Below are 18,775 nucleotides of genomic sequence, written 5' to 3' on the forward strand. Positions count from 1 at the left end.
TTGTGTTGAGTGAAAGTGGGTGGTGCTGCTTTCTCTGTATCAACCATTTACTTCTATTGTTTCATAGCTAGTATCCACAGTTTGACAGTTTCAACTCCACCTCTCTGGTAAAAATCTTGCTTTCCCCCCCCACAAAGCCTTCCATTTTAGACCGATCCTTCCAGTCTTAACGAAATCGCTGTGGACATAACAATTATGCCCTTCTGTAAAAACTTCAAAACACGACCTTGGCTCAACCCCTTTCAGAGAAGCCAATCTGGGTAGCATGCTGCTAAAATATCACATCACTCCTTACATCTAACTTCCTTACTCTCTATTTTACTTCAACTTTACAAGATCTTCTTTCTCCTAAGAAATGTCTCTGGTACCGTTGTCTTTGTATTCACGTTTCTCTTCCATCACAAACACTTTCCTATGCCTTCCACAGTCCATGACCAAGTCAGTTATCAATTATGTGTTTCATCAAGATGCAAATCATTTTTACACATTTATAATGGATCGGCGTCCATAGCATGTCTGTAAGATTCATATATCAGTAGTAAAGACTGCCTAGGTAATCCTTTTCAGATTAAAGACTAGGACATATTCAGGCTGCCAAACAGATGAGATGTGGTTTGTCTAACAATGGACGTATGTAGGAGGGTTAAAATATCTGTGTATGTAGCAGTGTGATTTCATTCTAGAAGCCCTCGATGTGGCAGTAGGCCTCTAGGCTGGAGAAGAGGATGTACAGGAACCAGAGGCCAAAGAAGAGCATGGTCGTCAGCACGCGTGACGATTTTGGACCTCCCAGTTCTCCGCCAATGGAGGGGCGTCGCCGGAACAAGAGCACGCCCATGCAGATGAAAGCAAAGATGGTGAACAGGGTGACGGAGAAGGCCAACGACCCTGGGTCCACCCTGAACGCCTTGCCCTGGACGTTCCAGTAGACGGCGGCCACCGACCAAGCCACGCCAATCCCCAGGAACACGTTGACAGCGTTGCTGCCGGTGACATTCCCCACCGACGCGTCGGCGTGCTGATCCTGCGTGGCGGCTACTTTACTGGCAAAGGTGTCTGGGAGAAGGGAAAGAGAGAACAGAATTAAAGATAAGTATGTAAATGTGTGGACACACACACAAACACACACACAGTTTACAGTTTAGGCATTTTTTAATCCAAAGCGACTTACAATAAGCAGGTAATACATCAATATAATAAGCAAGATAATATGTCAGTACATCAACAACAATACAACAAATGCATAGGAATATCAATCTAGACCACGCATCTAACTTTTCTAAACCTAAAAATGCTATCTAGCTTCATGTGAAGTCATCGAGGGAAGGGGAATGTTACAGCAGTGCTATGGGTTTAGGTGGAGTCTGAAGAGGTGAGTCTTCGGTCCACGGCGGAAGCTAGGGAGTGAGTCTGTAGTTCTAAGTGCGACAGGGAGTTTATTCCACAGTTTGGGGGCCAGGAGGGCAAATTGTCTAGGACGAGTGGATTTTTGTCCTGGGGTTTTTAGCGAGGGTTCTGTCAGACACTCACACATACACACGTTGTATAAAGTCTGTCCCACTACACTATATCACCTGGAATGGATGTTCCCAGAGCTACAAACACCACAGCGGTCACACTGTCACGGAGCCCCACTGTGCAGCCAAAGTGCGACGCCAGGTCTCCGATGACGGCCGTCAGGAGGCCAATGACGCTGATGGAAACACAGAAGCAGGCCCAGCCGTTCCAGTACTCAGTGGGCGGCACACAGGCGAACAGAACCTTCCAGAAGACGGTGACGAAGTGCATGAAGTAGTCGTAACAGGACGGGTGGCGCTCCTCGCCGCCCTCCTCGTCGTCGTCGCCATCGCCTATGGAGAAAGAAGAGCGGGAGAGACATAATGAATAGATCGTTGTGAGCCCTTTAACACAGGGGTCTTCAACGTTATCAGGCCAAGGACCCCTTAGCTGAGAGAGAGATGAAGCAGGGACCCCCCCACAACCTTTTCATAGATTCCATATAGTTTCATTGTTTTACATCAGTGTATTTTGGATTCATGTCAATTTGTGTTTTCAGATATTTAACCACTAGAACTGTCAATGCTTTGTAAACTTGACCTTTCACTCTGTACTCTGTACTTTCAGTCTGCCCCTTTTCCCCTCTGCACCAAACCTCTTTGCCGAAAATGGCCGATCTACAAGCTCACAACGCCTCCCAGCGCGAGGCGTTGTGAGCTTGTAGATCTTCTATTTTTGGCTAACGTTCTCAGAATATGGACGCTATAGGGTTCAAATCGGTGATATAAAAAAGGAGATTTCTTTTCTTATCACACAGATTTGGAGGACCCCCTGTAGTAACTCTGAGGACCCCTAGGAATCCCGGACCCCCTGTTGAAGACCCCTGCTTTAACAAGTTTGTATACCAAGTACTGTTTTTGAAATATTTGCTGTTGGCCATGAGCCTGCTAGTCCACAAGAGGGGGTGCTTGCATTACAAACCACATCCAAGGAGCACTTTCTTGCTATTTTTACTGTTATTGTTATGATCACAAATTCATTAGTAACTGCAATGGTTAATTATGACAGAGAGACAGCCTGACTGAGGGTATTACGTGCTAAGACTGCTTGTCCTATAACTCATAACTCCGTCTGGACTGTCTGATAATAATGAGATCTCAGAATAAATCTGTTTTTTCGCATTAAGTGTGAGTCAGCAATTTATGAAGCTCTATTCATTGCATTCTTGAAAAATAAGCCCCCGACAGGTGACATTAATTAACACGACTGGTTAGAGATACAGGAAATAAGTGGTATATTCCATTTGTAGCCCCTCACAACATTTATTGCATTAAAAAATTATCCAACTGGCAAGGATCCAGCCGACCCACCATTAATTCAGATATCGTATAATTCTCAGAGACAGGTTGGCATAGCTAAAGGGCTGGTTTGATTCACTGCGAAATAGTATTACTGCTGATACTGCTGTAATGCACTCGAGCAAGTCACTGAAGCCAGTTCTCTAAGCAGGGGTATGGTGGTAGAAAACCGGCACATCTTGTCCGTATCTTGTCTGAATATTGTCTGTGACGCCTCAATCACATTGTTGTGACATCACATTGTCAACATTGTGACATCACACTGTTGTGCCATCACCTCATCAAAGATCAAACCCTGTATATCCATACATGGAGACGACTGGATCATCACCTATACTAGATGTCCATATATGGAGCTGACCTCTACATTTGATTACCAGATGATACCCCGATAATTACGCCCTTGTCTCTTTTATGTCCATATATGGAGATTCCGGGCCTCTACATCTGATTCCCAGATGATGCTCTGTTAGGGCAACCACACTAATAAAATCCCTTTTATGCCCATATCTGGGAATGCCCATATATGGACATATTGTGTCAGTTTAACCAGTGTGGTTGCCGCAACACGAGTCACACTTGCAAATTAATTACATCCTTGTCCCTTTATGCCCATATATGGAGATCCCTGTCCCCTGCGCGACCTCGCCTTTAGGGAGAGGTCGCTTTTCGTCTTTGTGGGCTATAAAATATATTTATTTTAGAAGGATGTTCACTATTGACACCCTTAAGTGTTTATAATTGATCTTTGTTCCAGTGAATGGAAATCCTAATACTACAGCTACAATGACATTCTAGACCAGCGGTTCTCAAACTATGGGTCCCGACCCATAGTGGGGTCGTGGGGAGGTGCCATTGGGGTCGCCAATTGTCTAGCAAAAAAATAAGCAACATATTTTTATCAAGAAACGGTAAAGAAAAAGGGAAGAAAAGGAACGTTGTTGCAACCAATGTGAAGAGGTCGCCTTGACTCCTCTCTCTCTCACACACGCACACACACAAAGGTCCGCATCTAACAATGAGCGAGTGTAGCAACAACAGGAGACAAGACGACACAGAGAGAGTCGAGACACAAACAAGCAGCAGCTAGCAGGCTGAGGCACACAGGAGCTGAGGGGCGGGGGGGGGGGGGGGTATAAAAAATTAGGGAATAAATTCCCTAATTTATGGGGGTTGTGGTATAAAAAGGTTTGAGAAGTCCTGTTCTAGACAATTGTGTGCTTTCAATTTTGTGGCAATTTCCTGCGTCAGAATGGCAATAGCCCCATGCCCCCCACAGCTCTACATAAAGAAATGGTCTGTTGAGATCAGTGGGGAAGAACCTGAATGGCCTGCACAGAGCCCCGACTGACATTAACCCATATAAAAACACATTCGGAATGATTTGGAACGTCAAATGCGAGCCAGGCAAATAATCGCCCACCACCAGCGTCTGACAACATCAATGGTATTGTGGATAAAGGGAAGCAAACAGTAGCAGCAATGTTTCAGCTAGTAAAATGTTATAGGAAAGGGGGGACCAGCTCCATATCAATGCCTGTGACTTGCAATTATTTGGTTCAATATCAGACTAGACAACAAGATGAAAGTTTGTATCTCAAGGGCAGTAGTAATAGTTACCATAACAAAAGATGTCTGTCTGCTGCAAGAATATTGTCAATGTCAATATGGCAAATTAAAAAATCTCATAAATTAACTAAAACTAAAAAGTAGTAGAGAGTAAAGGTCTTTGCACACTGCTGCGTTTTTCGTTGCGAAATGCGTTTTTCAGGGCAAGGAGAGAGAGAGAGATAGAGAGAGCAAGGGACCGAGTGGTGCGCGAAACGGGCGGCAGTGTGCAACGGGACTGACAAAACGTGAGGTTGATCTTTTTATTTGCATGCTCCGAAATTCACTCCGATATTCAGCCCGAAAAACGCAGCAGTGTGCAACCAGCTTAAATGTGTTGATTTATCTCTAGCTTGACTTGAAATGCAGAGCTTCTAATGAAGTCTATAGCCAAACACTCCTCATATGTCATGAGAGAGAATTTAAATTTAAATGCTAATAAGGCTTGTGTTAATGCTAATGTTACCTATTTGTCAATTTCAAAGTTAAATGTCTCATGACATCAAATGTATTTTCTTTTTTTCCCCCTTTTCTGTGTTCTGGGGTTTTCTGAATAATTAGAAAAGTACTGTGATTTGCCAGTGGACTTTGATGTCCACTGGCAACACCTCGCGCTGCGACTGCGGCTATTGTTTCGGCAAAAAGTTTGGCGTAGAGGGGAAAAAGAGCAGACTAAGTATAGAGTGAAATGTCAAGTTAAGTATTGACGGTTCAAGTGGTTAAATACACAATATATCTGAAAACACAAATTGACATGAATCCAAAATACAATGATGATTGTGCTGTCAAACAATGAAACTATATGGAATCTATGAAAAGGTTGTGGGGGTCCCTGCTTCATCTCTCTCTCAACTAAGGCTAGGGGTGGGCGATATGGAAAAATACAATATCACGATATTTTCCCAAGCTGTATCACAATACACGATTTTATCACGATTATTTTTCATGTTGGTTTTTATGGTTCATTCTCAAGTTACTTGACAAAAACTAGACTCTCTGGGTTCCTTTTGGGAGGTCTAAATTGAACTTTACAAGTATGTAACTCTGACAGTATACAAATTAAACCAAGTAAGGGTCCATTTGGTTTCATTTGTATACTGTCAGAGTTAAGTGGAGACCATGACATTTTAAAGTTTGACAACTACTGATTTAGACCAAAATGCAGGTTTAAACTGAATTCAGCAATGAATCTCTGTATTAACGATTAAACAGGATTTTTTACAAGGCTCCCTCAATTGTATCACGATATATACGATACCTCTGAAAAGGCATATGGTGGAGACATTGTATTGTCTCAACGATAATTATCACCATATCGCCCACCCCTAACTAAGGCGCCCTTGGCCTGAAAACATTGAAGACCCCTGGGCTGATACACACACAAACACACATGCACCGCTCCTCACCTGCGCTGACGGTGACAGCTTCCACAAACTGCTCCCTCCAGGAGTGGGTGCCAATAACCAGTGCCAGGTTGGTCTTTTTGATGAGCTTGTCCACCGTGCTCTGCCAATCAGAAAGCACAACACCATTAATCAGCCAGCAAACAGAGCACAGGACCTATGATGACAAGATGAGACGGAGGCGCTAACAAGGCCTCATTAGAATGTCACTTTATTGTATTCCTCAGATGGGAGTCTTCAACTGAATTAACATGATGATGCCACTTATAGCATCCTGCTGTCACTTTACGTGAGGATGACAGATGGGTGGCAGGCATATTTATGTGCATTAATATTGTAGGCATTCAGTTTATTTTATTTTATTTTTTAAATATTTTTTTTAGTCTTTTTGCCTTAATTGAAAGTACAGTAGGTAGACAGGAACAGGGAGAGAGAGATGGGAGTGAAATGCAGCAAAGGCCGTCGGGATCGGGACTCAAATGCGCAATTCGCTGTCAGGCATCAGAGCCTACGTATATGGTACATACAGTATGCGCCTGGTTCGCTAGGCCAGCGGGTGCCCCCGATTCAGCTTATACTTTTGCCCAAACACGGTCTTCTATTGGAAAACAGTGAGACTGAATGACTCTGAACAGCCATAAAGCTGCTCTGGGAATATAACTAGCAAGTGAACAGTGATCTGTATATCATATATTGGTGCGCTGGTACAGGGGCTGCACCGCGGCTCAGCGTGTCACGTATGCCTTGATGTGTTACAAATGTTTGTATATATGTTTTGAATACATGACTGCTGTGTCGTAAAACAAATTTCAGTGTGAACTGACAATAAAGTACTATATCATATCATATCATATATGTATATCTATATCTGTGTATCAATGCAAATTGATCACATCTGGGCTACAAATGGACTACATGGGTTCAACATACATCATCACACTTTTTCCTGTATTAGCAGTGAAATCATGAACTTATGTTCATGATTTCACATGTAGTAAAATGTGCCAATTTCCACAGATGCCACCACAATCTATTCTGGAAGAGACTCTAAAGCCCAGAATTGGGAATGTATCTCTGAAATATAAGTATGACATACTGTCATCCGTTAACTGTCCGTTCCTTGATGTAATTCAGTCTCACTGAGAAAATGGGTTTGATATGGATGGACGTTTTCTTACTATCTTTTTAGCATTTAATGTTTTAGTGTGTCCCTCATACTGCACATACTGCATAAGAATGCCCAAGTATCACACACAGACATAAACCATATGATGACCCACCATCCCCCACACAATATACTGTACATCTAATCTCAATGAAATATGCATTCATATTGTCTCGTTTCATATCTGATTTAATTCAACAGATTGTATCCTCCAATTTGTGCTTTGGCAATCAGAGCATTTCAATGCACTGACATTGATCTGTACTAAAACCGGGCGTCAATCACCCTGAACTATATTATTGCCCCGACCCGGCTCTTTGTGTCCACAAATCATATGAGACAGAGCTAATTTTATTTCAACAAAGGGTCAATAGACTTGGACAGGGATGCTGCATTTTATTACACACACGCGCCTACACACACACGCACGCGCGCACGCACGCACGCACACACACACACACACACACACACACACACACACACACACACACACACACACACACACACACACACACACACACACACACACACTGATAGAATGACAGAAAGATGGAAAGAGGGGAGAGCAGTGAAAGGAGAGGTGGATAAATAGAAAAGAAGGAGCTGCTTTAATGCTGTTGTTTGTTCATTTTTGTCTTATCCTGCTTCCTTGCGGCAGGTTTTTATTTACTTTAATTAAGAAAGCCCAACTGAAATGCCATGGAACATATGGTGAGCAGGGTGTTTGCTCCGCTGGTGGTGTCCAGAGGATTCAATGTCACTTCAAATATTTGCAGTGCACACTTGATTTACGCTCTCTCCCTCTCTCTCTATTTCACACATGCACACGCGTGCAAGCACGCACAAACGCACACGCACACATTAACCACCACAGCTATTGCCAGGTTTGATGGATGAGCACTGTTGCTATTTGCCTGTATCAATATTTAATCTCAAACCAAAGCTTGCTTAGATTTGATCCAATATCTTTAGTACGGCAGACACATTACCAGATAGGCTGTGTAAAGTTCTTGAGGCTAAACCAAAATTCTAAAGTCCATTCTCAGCCACGTTAAGCCCATGCTACACAGGCGTGAGTTTTGACAGTGATACTTGATATTTCTGTTGGCTGTCCATACACCTACCTAGGAGCTAGTGAATGTATCGTTTCCAATTTTAGCCCAAAGACAGCGCCCGTTGCCAACAAAGGGCATTTTGGTATTGCATCTGAAACAGCTTGGAATTGGAGACAAACAGAACATGAAATTTCAATATCTGATTGGTTGTTTAGGCTAAAACCTGTATAAAACCGTATTATGGACCAATATTTATATAAAATATATATTTTTAAAAGCATGGTGTGGCCCCTTTAACAAAGAACACCACCGCACACAGTGGCTTTTCTGATGAACCATCCATGTCTCTAATGTCTAATTAGGAGAGAATGTTGACATTCTTTCACATTTCAAAGACTACACTGGTAAACAAAGCGAGGCACTCTGATCATGTGTTAAAGTGAACCTTTTCAGAATGGAGGTATGTAAAGTTGTTCTGCTAATCAGAGCCAAAAGCGGATGGTATTTGCTTTGCTTAATTAAAATCCACAGGCCCAATAAATTGCACCGAAGCCCAGGAGGGTTTGATTTTTGCATGGCCCGGGCGAGGTGACGTGCTGTATCACACGCAACTCATATTTTGAATAATTCAAACGAATATTAGACCGTGTTGCTAAAAGGGGTAAAACCTCAGGTTCAGTGGCATGTGAAAGGGTATAATGGAGTATAACGGTTACGTAACCAGCCCAGCTACCAAGGCACGGCATGGCAATTTGGATGCTATGAAAAGGCTCAGCACGGGTATGCTGCAAAAAAAAACATTCTTCAAGAAATTAAAGGACAAAACAGGCTATCCGTTATAGCCTGGCATAGCCAGCCTATATCCTAATGCAGCTAACTAACTGCAGTATATAGTCTGGAGGTTGTCCCATTCAGAAGTAATTCCCCACCTTGTTTTAACATGGGTGGATTGTCAAGCTGAGCTAGGCTAATCCGTTATGCGTTATGATAGTGGTCTAGGCTACACTCTAGGCTAGGGGAATGGAAGAAGAGTTTGAGAGGGGAGGACATCGAAGAGAGAGAGAGGAAATTAGGAAGAGAGGGGACAAAGTGACAGAAGTGGCGGGGAGAAAGGGAAGGAAAGAGGAGGGCATGCTAAATGACATAATAGAGGACGCCTGCATAAAGTGACCAGCAAAGCACTGCATAGGCCTATTTTGCTGACAGTACGGATGGTCAGCTCAGTGTGTGTGTGTGTGCGTGCGTGCGCGGGGAGGGGGGGCTACATAAAGGACTCCTGCACTTGCAAAACGTTAATGGCCAAACTTGCTTTTATAAAGGGGAACACTTTATGAGATTGTATATACAATTGCTAGCAGTCTGGGAGAGAGAGTGGAGTGAAGTCGATAACTGCGAGCCACAAACAATGAACTGGAAGTGATTTAATTTAGGCCCAGAATGAATCAGTTTGGGAGCCACTGGTTTAAACACAGTAAAAACCCCAGCGTTGATTTATCTGTCTGTTACTCAAATGGATCCAGGGGTGTCGCACCAAATTCTGGGCCCTGGGTACAAGGATTCACTGCGGGCCCCCCATGAATGTTATTCAAAGGGGGAGGGGGTTTAACCCATTTAGACTGAGAACATTATTTTGTGCTTAGCTCACAGCGCGGCACTCTGTGTCGTGCTGCAAGCTTGTAGATCTGCTATTTTTGAAAAATCGATGTTTCTATGTCAGTGGTTCTCAAACCTTTTCATGTGAAGGACCCCCAAAATGATATGTATTTGGCCACGGACCCCCATCTCAAAATATTTAGTTCCAGGGACCCCCCAGCAAGCAAACTTTGAGTTACAAATGTTCGCTTAAAAAATAAATATATTCAAAGATTTGCACACATTTTCACGACTTTTCAAAAATAGCAGATCTACAAGCTCACAGCGCGGCACTCGGTGCCGCGCTGTGAGCTTGTATATCTGCTATTTTTCAATAGCTAAAAGTATAAAATAATTAAGGCCCCTCCACCTTGGGCCCTATAGTAACTCAGTCCCACTTCCCACCCCCCCTTGTGACGCCCCTGAATGGATCTAATTGAACACTTCCACTTTTATGTGCTACAGTACCTTGAACTCATAGGACTCCTCAATGACCACCTCCAGCCTGCTGTGCTCCCCCAGGATGGGCTTCCCCATCTCAGCTATCCTCCTGGCCTCTTCCTCCTCCGCACTCATCTGGCCCTCTGCTGCTTCTGGAGGAGGAGGAGAGGAGAGAGGGGGAGAGAGAGAGACACAGAGAGAGGGAGAGAGAGAGAGACAGAGAGAGAGAGAGAGAGAGAGAGAGAGAGAGAGAGAGAGAGAGAGAGAGAGACAGAGACAGAGAGAGGGAGAGAGACACAGAGAGAGAGAGAGAGAGAGAGAGAGAGATTGAGAGAGAGACTCCAGCACATGGCACAAAGATAGATATTTTCAGGTCATCACTTTATCAATAATTGAGTTTTAATTAGAATTTTATCTTGAGCCTTATTTAGCTTGTGTGCATTAGACCATAAATGTTAACTGTGTGTGTGTGTGTGTGTGTGTGTGTGTGTGTGTGTGTGTGTGTGTGTGTGTGTGTGTGTGTGTGTGTGTGTGTGTGTGCGTGCGTGCGTGCGTGCGTGCGTGCTTGTGTGTGTGTGTGTGTGTTTGTTTAGCTATACTTATGGGGACTAAACGCATGTTCACACATTCACCTGCAGGGGACCTCTGACAGTGTGGGGACAAAATAGTAGGTCCCCACGGTTAGGGTTGGGTTTAGGGTTAGGGTTAGGGTTAGGGTTAGGGTTAGGGTTAGGGTTAGGGTTAGGGGTTAGGTTTAGGGATAGAGGTTAGGGTAAGGCCACAGGGCTTGCATACAAATGAATGGAAGTCTAAGCAATGTCCCCACAAGTGGTGTAAATATACTGTATATAGTGTGTGTGTGTGTGTGTGTGTGTGTGTGTGTGTGTGTGTGTGTGTGTGTGTGTGTGTGTGTGTGTGTGTAGGGTGATAGCGTTAGAACCAACAGGAGGGTAATGTGAGATATTTGAGTAAAATAATTAGCATAAAGATTTGCAACTTGCCGAGAGTTTTGTTTTTTGGGTGTTTTCACATGCCCTCATTGGCAGCAAAAATGCTGGTAAGCTGTAATACAATACATTGTTTTCACTAAACCATTGTGGCGACATGAAAGACCAGTTGTCAGACTTTGCGAGAAAAATAAGCAACCTTATTAAAATAAGGCCCAAAAAGCGATATTATCTAGGCCACACAAGCTTTAAAACTATATGCATCGCCACATCAGCTACTTGAAAATTACCGATCTACAAGCTCACAACAAATAAAATGCAACCAGCGACTATCAATGTATACAAGCAACTTTACGGAAATCAAGCCCAGAGTCGCTTATAATTAGCAGACATGGCAATGGCACCACACTGACCGCTTGCTGCTCGTCGCTTCGATTCGTTGTCAGCCTCTTTACACTCTTTCTCACCCTGAAGCCTGAACCCTTCAAATGGATTTAACAAGTTACAAGACTTATTCTTCATACAACAACACATAAGGTTCAGAAAGGAACGCTGATGCAACATGTAGCTGTGTTTTTTTTTTCACGCGGCACCGTGAACGATATGACCAGACTCGACGCTCGCTGCTCTGACTGTAACACTTTTAATCATCACACAACAACGAGGAGAAACTATTAACTATTATGAAGCTTCCAGCTTTCATCACAGGCTCAGCATTATGAGCACATCGTCCCAGACTCCAGTCAGACAGGACTTACTGTATATCAAAACCACACAGCTTAATTAAAAATCACACCCGTGTGAACTGAGCGGCAGCACTACTCAAAAATAGGGTATAGAATAAAATAAGTTTGAACCATGAATTAATTGATCTAGCAAGAGATTGCATTTCTCAGCACCGCGGCCGTATAGTAGTGATGCGCGGGTCAGCTTTTTTTCATAACCCGCACGACCCACAGCCCGCACGAAACGTAACCCGCCCGCGCCGCAGAACAATATATAAATCAACGAATCCGCCCGCCCCGCAACCCGCATTAAAAAAAAAGATGGTATATCATCTCCACAATAGCTCATCTTTATATACGGCTCTCTAAGTACCCAAAGTCGCTTTACAGAAAGGTCTACAGTAGCACAATATTGTCATGGGCTAAATAAACAAACGTGTTGTTCAAATTGGGGTTTAGCCTAAAAGACATTCATTCAAAGACGTTCATTCTCTCTGGGGCATCGTCGGGGTAAGAATGGCGTTTCAGGTTTTATGTCAATCATATTTATAGGTACAGCGCCTCGCACTTTAAACAGACAGCAAAAGACGGACAATATTAAATCCTGTTGGTTATTGATTAATCACCAGATTGGAGAGATGGGAGCGACTGGAGTCTCGAGGTGAGCGTGGTTGGTTCATTCAGTCAAAAAATCCGTCTCACTTGCGAAAGTTGTGTTTCAAATCGTATCCGTTGACTGGCTGATTATATAACTTAACCGACACAAAGTATTTATAAACGGACTTGTGTGGATGACAGAGACATATAAGTGAAATCCTGATCAGCGACACGCGCTGAATTGTTTGTGCATCTTCTCTGCTGTGCTCACGTTGTGTCAAATGTTGGCAAACTGTGGTTCGCGGCCCCAACAGGAGCGGAATTGGGACGGTCCTCGCACCAAGGAGCGGAGGAGAAACCTCGCTCCTCTCTGGCGCATTTTAAAACTCGCTCGCTCGTCGTGCTCGTATTCAAACGTAGTATTCTTATTCTTATAGGCCTACTCTTATTAAGAATAAAGGGCATAAGAACAGGTGATTATTCTTATTTATGTTTTGCACAATGAGAGTGGTGATAACCCGCCCGCCGCCCGCCAATGGAGTCTGAAAACCTTGACCCACCCACCCGCATGCGGGCGGGTTGGTGGGCGGGTGGGGGCACCGGGTCGATCCGCGCATCACTACCGTATAGGCTGGAGATTGTAGAAAGAAATAGACTTCTGTCTTCTGTGTTTGGCAGGCTTACATAACATTCGAATGCAATATGGATTCTGAAGCTTTCAATCCCAAATACATGCTTTAACTGTTAATATTGGCTCCTTGCATGCACCTGCTTGTCCAAAGAAAGTCAAAAATCACGGTATGCCGTTTTCACTGCAGGGAAATTTGTAGTCTCCCGGTAATTTGAGCAAAATTTACTAGGTATTTTGCCGTAACATTTCGGACGCCAAAACTTCCGGCACACAAAATAATTGGCCGTTTTCACATGGCGTGAATTTCAAAATTGCCGTAATTTTTTTTAAAATCACACCCGTGTGAACTGAGCGGTGGTGGGGGGGGGGGGGGTGCCTGTGTGTGTGTGTGTATTGCAGTTGATGCTCAACCTCTCTGGTCACTCAGTTGGTATTCAGGCTACACATTCCTCAGGCTACACATTCCTCAGGCTACACATTCCTCAGGCTACATACAGACAGACACACACACACACACACACGGCCACGCTATGGAGACGGTGTGACCACCGCTCAAAAACTTTCAGAAGTTTGACTCGGGACACAGGACATTAGCTGTGGGTTTGTGGGGATGAGTTTCTTTCCAAATGTTAGTTTAGGTCTCAAACTGAAATTTGTCATAACGGATTTATTGCATTATTCAAAACTGCTTAGTACAATAAAACAAATGTTAAATAGAATAACAAAAATAAAAAGATTATTGTGCTGTTGGTTTTGAATCTGACTCTCGGTTAAATACCACATGCGCTCTCTCTTTTTATAGATGTTTTTTAGACAACATCAGAGAGTGACAGGAAAGTGATTCAGGATGGACACAGAGGAAGACATGCTACACATCTTTCCAGACAGAATGGACATTGAAATATGGTTGAAACTAATTGGTCATCCACTGGAGGACCCGTACCCCTCGGTCAGTTCTTTCCCATCTCTTCCTCCACTGGGCTCTTGAATAAGCAAATGTGCTATTAAAAGACTACATCTAGAGTGTCCTTATAATATTGATGTCACGTTCCTTATGGCTTGGCCTCACGGTGAACCTTATGCCACCCAGAGCCATTTGTGAGTGTCTGCATGCAGGGGAATTAATATTGATACGCTGTGTGGATTGTATTATTGATCTACTGCCGAACGACCAGCAGCAGCACCAACACCAATTACAGTTCATCTTAAGTTAATAGAAAAAAGAGCAGCCAGTAAGTCATATTAATCTTCTAGGGTCTCTAAAGAGATGGTGTTAAGGTCCAGCAGTTCACAGTCTCTAAGCCCCAAATAACCTCAGAAAACTATTTCACAGAATGTAAAGCTGTACACTTGAGATGGGATTAAGCTAGCCTGATTTCAGACTCAGCTCACGCTTTAGTCTGAAACTGTGCTCCATTCTGAGCGATTTACGGGGGACTTTTTTGCGAGCGTGCACGCGCGTGTCCGCGCGCGAGTGATCGCGACGCACGGTGATCGAGACGCACGGTGGACGCGACGCACCGTCGGGGAGTATGTGTGTGTGTCTCTGTCTGTGCCAGTGACTGCTTCCACACAGAACTGCGACCAGAAACTTGTAATCAACATTAAACAGCTTGGTGAAATCAGTGCGCTCGTGCGTGTGTGTGTGTGTGTGTGAACTTCGTTTGAATCGTTTCAACTGCTGCGCGGATTGGATATTCGTTAGACCCACCCCACCCCCACCCCCACCCCGCGCGCTCATTGGACAGCCGAAAATAAAAACCGATTCATGTACTAAGCTCCAGACCAGAGAAAGAGTCCACTCTGAGAGTGGGCGGGGTCTCTGGTCTGGAAGCAGGCTAGGATTAAGCTGCCAAAATCAAGGACCTGTGACCTAACTAGGACTCCTCTGCTACAAGACTTACACGCGACTTGACTGCTTTAAGACTCTTAACTCGAGACATGAAAGTCAATTAATCAAAACATGATCACTTTTGACCCACTTTACCCTGAGTGCTAGGCTAGCTTATTCAAAGTACAGTGAAACTTTAAATGTATCACCATCACAGGCCTACCGTAGTTTAGCCTACTGCTTTGTGAACAATTCAGTTTGGCGTAGGTCCTACTCCTAATACATTAGTTTGTTGTTTGTTTGCCAAAACCCATCTGGGTCTCTCTCATTTGTCACGGGCTCATGAGTCGGGCCGTGGCAAAACACACTCCTGTTTAATCTCCATATTTCATCTTGCTCTCCCTCGGCATACTGTAGACATACAGTACAAAGTAACTAAATGGCAGTCCAGAATCCAAGATATACAGCCAACTCCTTAACCACTGCAACTCAGAGTGTGCTATGAGCCGATAGATCTATGAGCTGGTAGATCTATGAGCTGGTGGATCTATGAGCTGGTAGATCTATGAGCTGGTAGATCTATGAGCTGGTAGATCTATGAGCTGGTAGATCTATGAGCTGGTGGATCTATGAGCTGGTAGATCTATGAGCTGGTAGATCTATGAGCTGGTATAGATCTATGAGCTGGTAGATCTATGAGCTGGTAGGTCTATGAGCTGGTAGATCTATGAGCTGGTAGATCTATGAGCTGGTAGATCTATGAGCTGGTAGATCTATGAGCTGGTGGATCTATGAGCTGGTAGATCTATGAGCTGGTGGATCTATGAGCTGGTAGATCTATGAGCTGGTAGATCTATGAGCTGGTATAGATCTATGAGCTGGTAGATCTATGAGCTGGTGGATCTATGAGCTGGTAGATCTATGAGCTGGTAGATCTATGAGCTGGTAGATCTATGAGCTGGTGGATCTATGAGCTGGTAGATTATGAGCTGGTGGATCTATGAGCTGGTAGATCTATGAGCTGGTATAGATCTATGAGCTGGTATAGATCTATGAGCTGGTAGATCTATGAGCTGGTAGATCTATGAGCTGGTAGATCTATGAGCTGGTAGATCTATGAGCTGGTAGATCTATGAGCTGGTATAGATCTATGAGCTGGTAGATCTATGAGCTGGTAGATCTATGAGCTGGTAGATCTATGAGCTGGTAGATCTATGAGCTGGTATAGATCTATGAGCTGGTAGATCTATGAGCTGGTAGATCTATGAGCTGGTATAGATCTATGAGCTGGTAGATCTATGAGCTGGTAGATCTTGTTGTTTTAGCCGAATGTTTGCCTATGTTTGCTAAAATGACGTGCCCAGAATAGGGACACTATAGAGTTCATGTCAGGGACAGCTCCAGCCCCCTGTTGAAGGCTTAGCTCCCCCTAAGCCCTCCCCACAAACACAATTATGATGAAAGATATTTATGGAATACATATGAATATGTGAAAGACAACTGACTGACTTTGATGTAAACCATGGACAGTTTGTTCTGCATGTCACTATGCTGGAAAGCGTCTTCAACCTCACAAAAGCCCTATCCGATCAGACGATCACCTGGCTACAGTCCACAGATTTGGAGTTGGCATCTGCCAATGATCTGATCTGTTCAGTTATCCATACCCTAAGCGAGAGAATCACGTTTGTTGTATTAGTATTATTCATTATTGTTTTTGCCAAAATGCATTAGCCCCCGCTCTAAAAAAGACAGCCTCCCCATAGCTCCCCCAGTCACAATTCTCTGGAGCCGTCGCTGGTTCATGTGGGTCAAAGTCACTTCTTTGTTATGTCAGAAAGGCAGCAAATACTATGATTGATGCAGCATTGGGTGTTGGAAGGCAAAAAGGATTTTTTTTACACGCCTAATAGTGTGTGTGCCTAGCTCATTTGCCAGAACACATTTCCTAACCATTCCATTAACACAACGCTCTCTGTGTGTCAGGGAGGCCAGCTCTGCTGTGATTTAAATGGAGGGTGACAGAGAGGGCGATCCCATCCCAAAACAAGTAGACTGTGAGAGAGGCCAGTGATGTGTGCCAGAACCAATATGGGACCAAGTGGGGATAAACACACACCATTATCAGTGGTCTGGAATGAAACCATTGTGTCCCGTGTGTACAAAAGGATCAGATGGCCCCACACCAACACCATGTCTTTCTTGGACAGCGCAGCGGCGTACACAGCAAATTTAGGCGTGGAGGCCGCAAGATAATACTATTTTAGACAGGTGTAATAAACCAATGCAAACAAAGCGGCCTGCAGTAATAAGTCAATGTCGTTATCCAACAGAATGCCCAGGAACAGGAGAGATGGGGGTTTTATGATTCTGCTGTGTGGCTGCTTACTGATTTATATTGTAAATGAAGTCAAGCCAGTGAGGAACCCTGCCACCATGATCAAATGCCAATAGACCTGCAATGAGGCCAAGGCTTGCGACGACATGTCGAAGTGTTCCCATCCTATGTCTGTCCTGTATTAGTGTGATTTTCCAAGCAATTTGTATACACAGAAATCCTTTGTTCATTTGAAGGAGTAGTTCACCCAAAAATAACAGATATTTTCAATCAATTACACACCCCATGAAGCCTTGAATTCATGGAGATTTTGTATTATTATTATTATTATTATTATTTTTTTTTACGCATTCCTAAGCCAATAATTTGATGGCTGTGGTCTCTCCTAGTGATTTCTTTTCATGTTTTATTTTTATTTGTTGTTACTGGTATCCTCCTTTTTAAACCTATATTCTATGAAGCACATTGAACTGCACTTGATGTATGAAATGTGTGTCTTATTATTATTATTATTATTAGTAGTAGTAGTAGTAGTAGTACTAGTAGTAGTAGTAGTAGTAGTAGTAGTAGTAGTAGTAGTAGTAGAACTCATCAACGTAGATTTAACACTCGTTCTCCTGCTATACCATCAACATGTGGAACACCCTTCCTCAAGCCTTAAAGGAGAGCAAATCCCTAGCCTCCTTCAAAATTGGTATGAAAAGTCACCTTCAGGCGGCTGCTACCCGTGACGAAGCCCCCATGCTCCCCCCCACCCTTTTTTTCTGCCTTTGTATTTGATGTTATGCTTTTTAAACTGATATTATCCTAGATAAAGTACTATGTTCTATCCGTCTGTCTTTCAATGTTATATGAGATACTTAAAGTGTGGTTCCTGTGGAAATAATCCTCGGCTTTCTAGGATCTCCTTTTAGTTGACCTTGTACCAGTGATTTGTACTGTCATGAAACTGTACTTTTTTTCTTTTGCAAACTTCTAATAAATTCTTCAATCAATCAAGCAGTAGTAGTAGTAGTAGTAGTAGTAGAAGTAGTAGTAATAGTAGTAGTAGTAATAGTAGTAGTAGTAGTACTAGTAGTAGTAGTAATAGTAGTAGTAGTAGTAGTAGTAGTAGTAGTAGTAGTAGTAGTAGTAGTAGTAGTAGTAGTATCTGGGTTGTTTATTTTTTTAACCCGTGTGCATCCACATGGAATCCCCTCAAGGAGCCCTGGGGGACCCCAGACCAGAGCCCACTTTGAGAACCACAGCTCAAAGCGACTGATATGGACCAAGGTAAAGTGGATTTTAGTTGCTATGTGATTGCCTTGGAGTGAAGAAGCTTTAATACCCTAGAAGTTATAGTTGTAGAACTGAAATGTCCTTACCTTGGTTGAGAAGCAGAGCTGTTAACGGGAGAAAAAGGAGTCCGTGGAGGACAGGTAGAAAAAGAGAAATAAAGATTAATCACAACAACAGTGATTTTCGCGGCCAGTTAGTAACAAGATAAAAGACAACAATACATTTCAGTATCCAACATGAATATAAAACGAAACACGCACATACTGTAC

General features: G+C 43.4%; 1 protein-coding gene across 4 annotated transcripts in view; it reads right to left on the bottom strand.

Moving 5' to 3' along the window:
* Nucleotides 1-679: 679 nt before the first annotated feature.
* The window catches only part of slc8a2b (solute carrier family 8 member 2b), a gene marked incomplete at its 3' end in the record, with an annotated part of 73,937 nt that continues 55,841 nt past the window's right edge, over nucleotides 680-18,775 (bottom strand). The window contains exons 10-14 of one of the 4 annotated variants that reach the window (XM_080731027.1): nucleotides 18,593-18,610; nucleotides 10,187-10,308; nucleotides 5,870-5,969; nucleotides 1,575-1,850; nucleotides 680-1,056 (exon numbers count right to left, since the gene is read on the bottom strand). In XM_080731027.1, coding sequence (XP_080587153.1) covers nucleotides 680-1,056; nucleotides 1,575-1,850; nucleotides 5,870-5,969; nucleotides 10,187-10,308; nucleotides 18,593-18,610 — 893 coding nt within the window. Of the gene's footprint in view, nucleotides 1,057-1,574; nucleotides 1,851-5,869; nucleotides 5,970-10,186; nucleotides 10,372-18,592; nucleotides 18,611-18,775 lie in introns of all 4 variants that reach the window. The other 3 variants (XM_080731026.1, XM_080731025.1, XM_080731024.1) reach the window with 3 other exon arrangements.

This window comes from Nannobrachium achirus, assembly GCF_963921795.1.
Source record: "Nannobrachium achirus genome assembly, chromosome: 8".
Classification (NCBI taxonomy): domain Eukaryota; kingdom Metazoa; phylum Chordata; class Actinopteri; order Myctophiformes; family Myctophidae; genus Nannobrachium; species Nannobrachium achirus.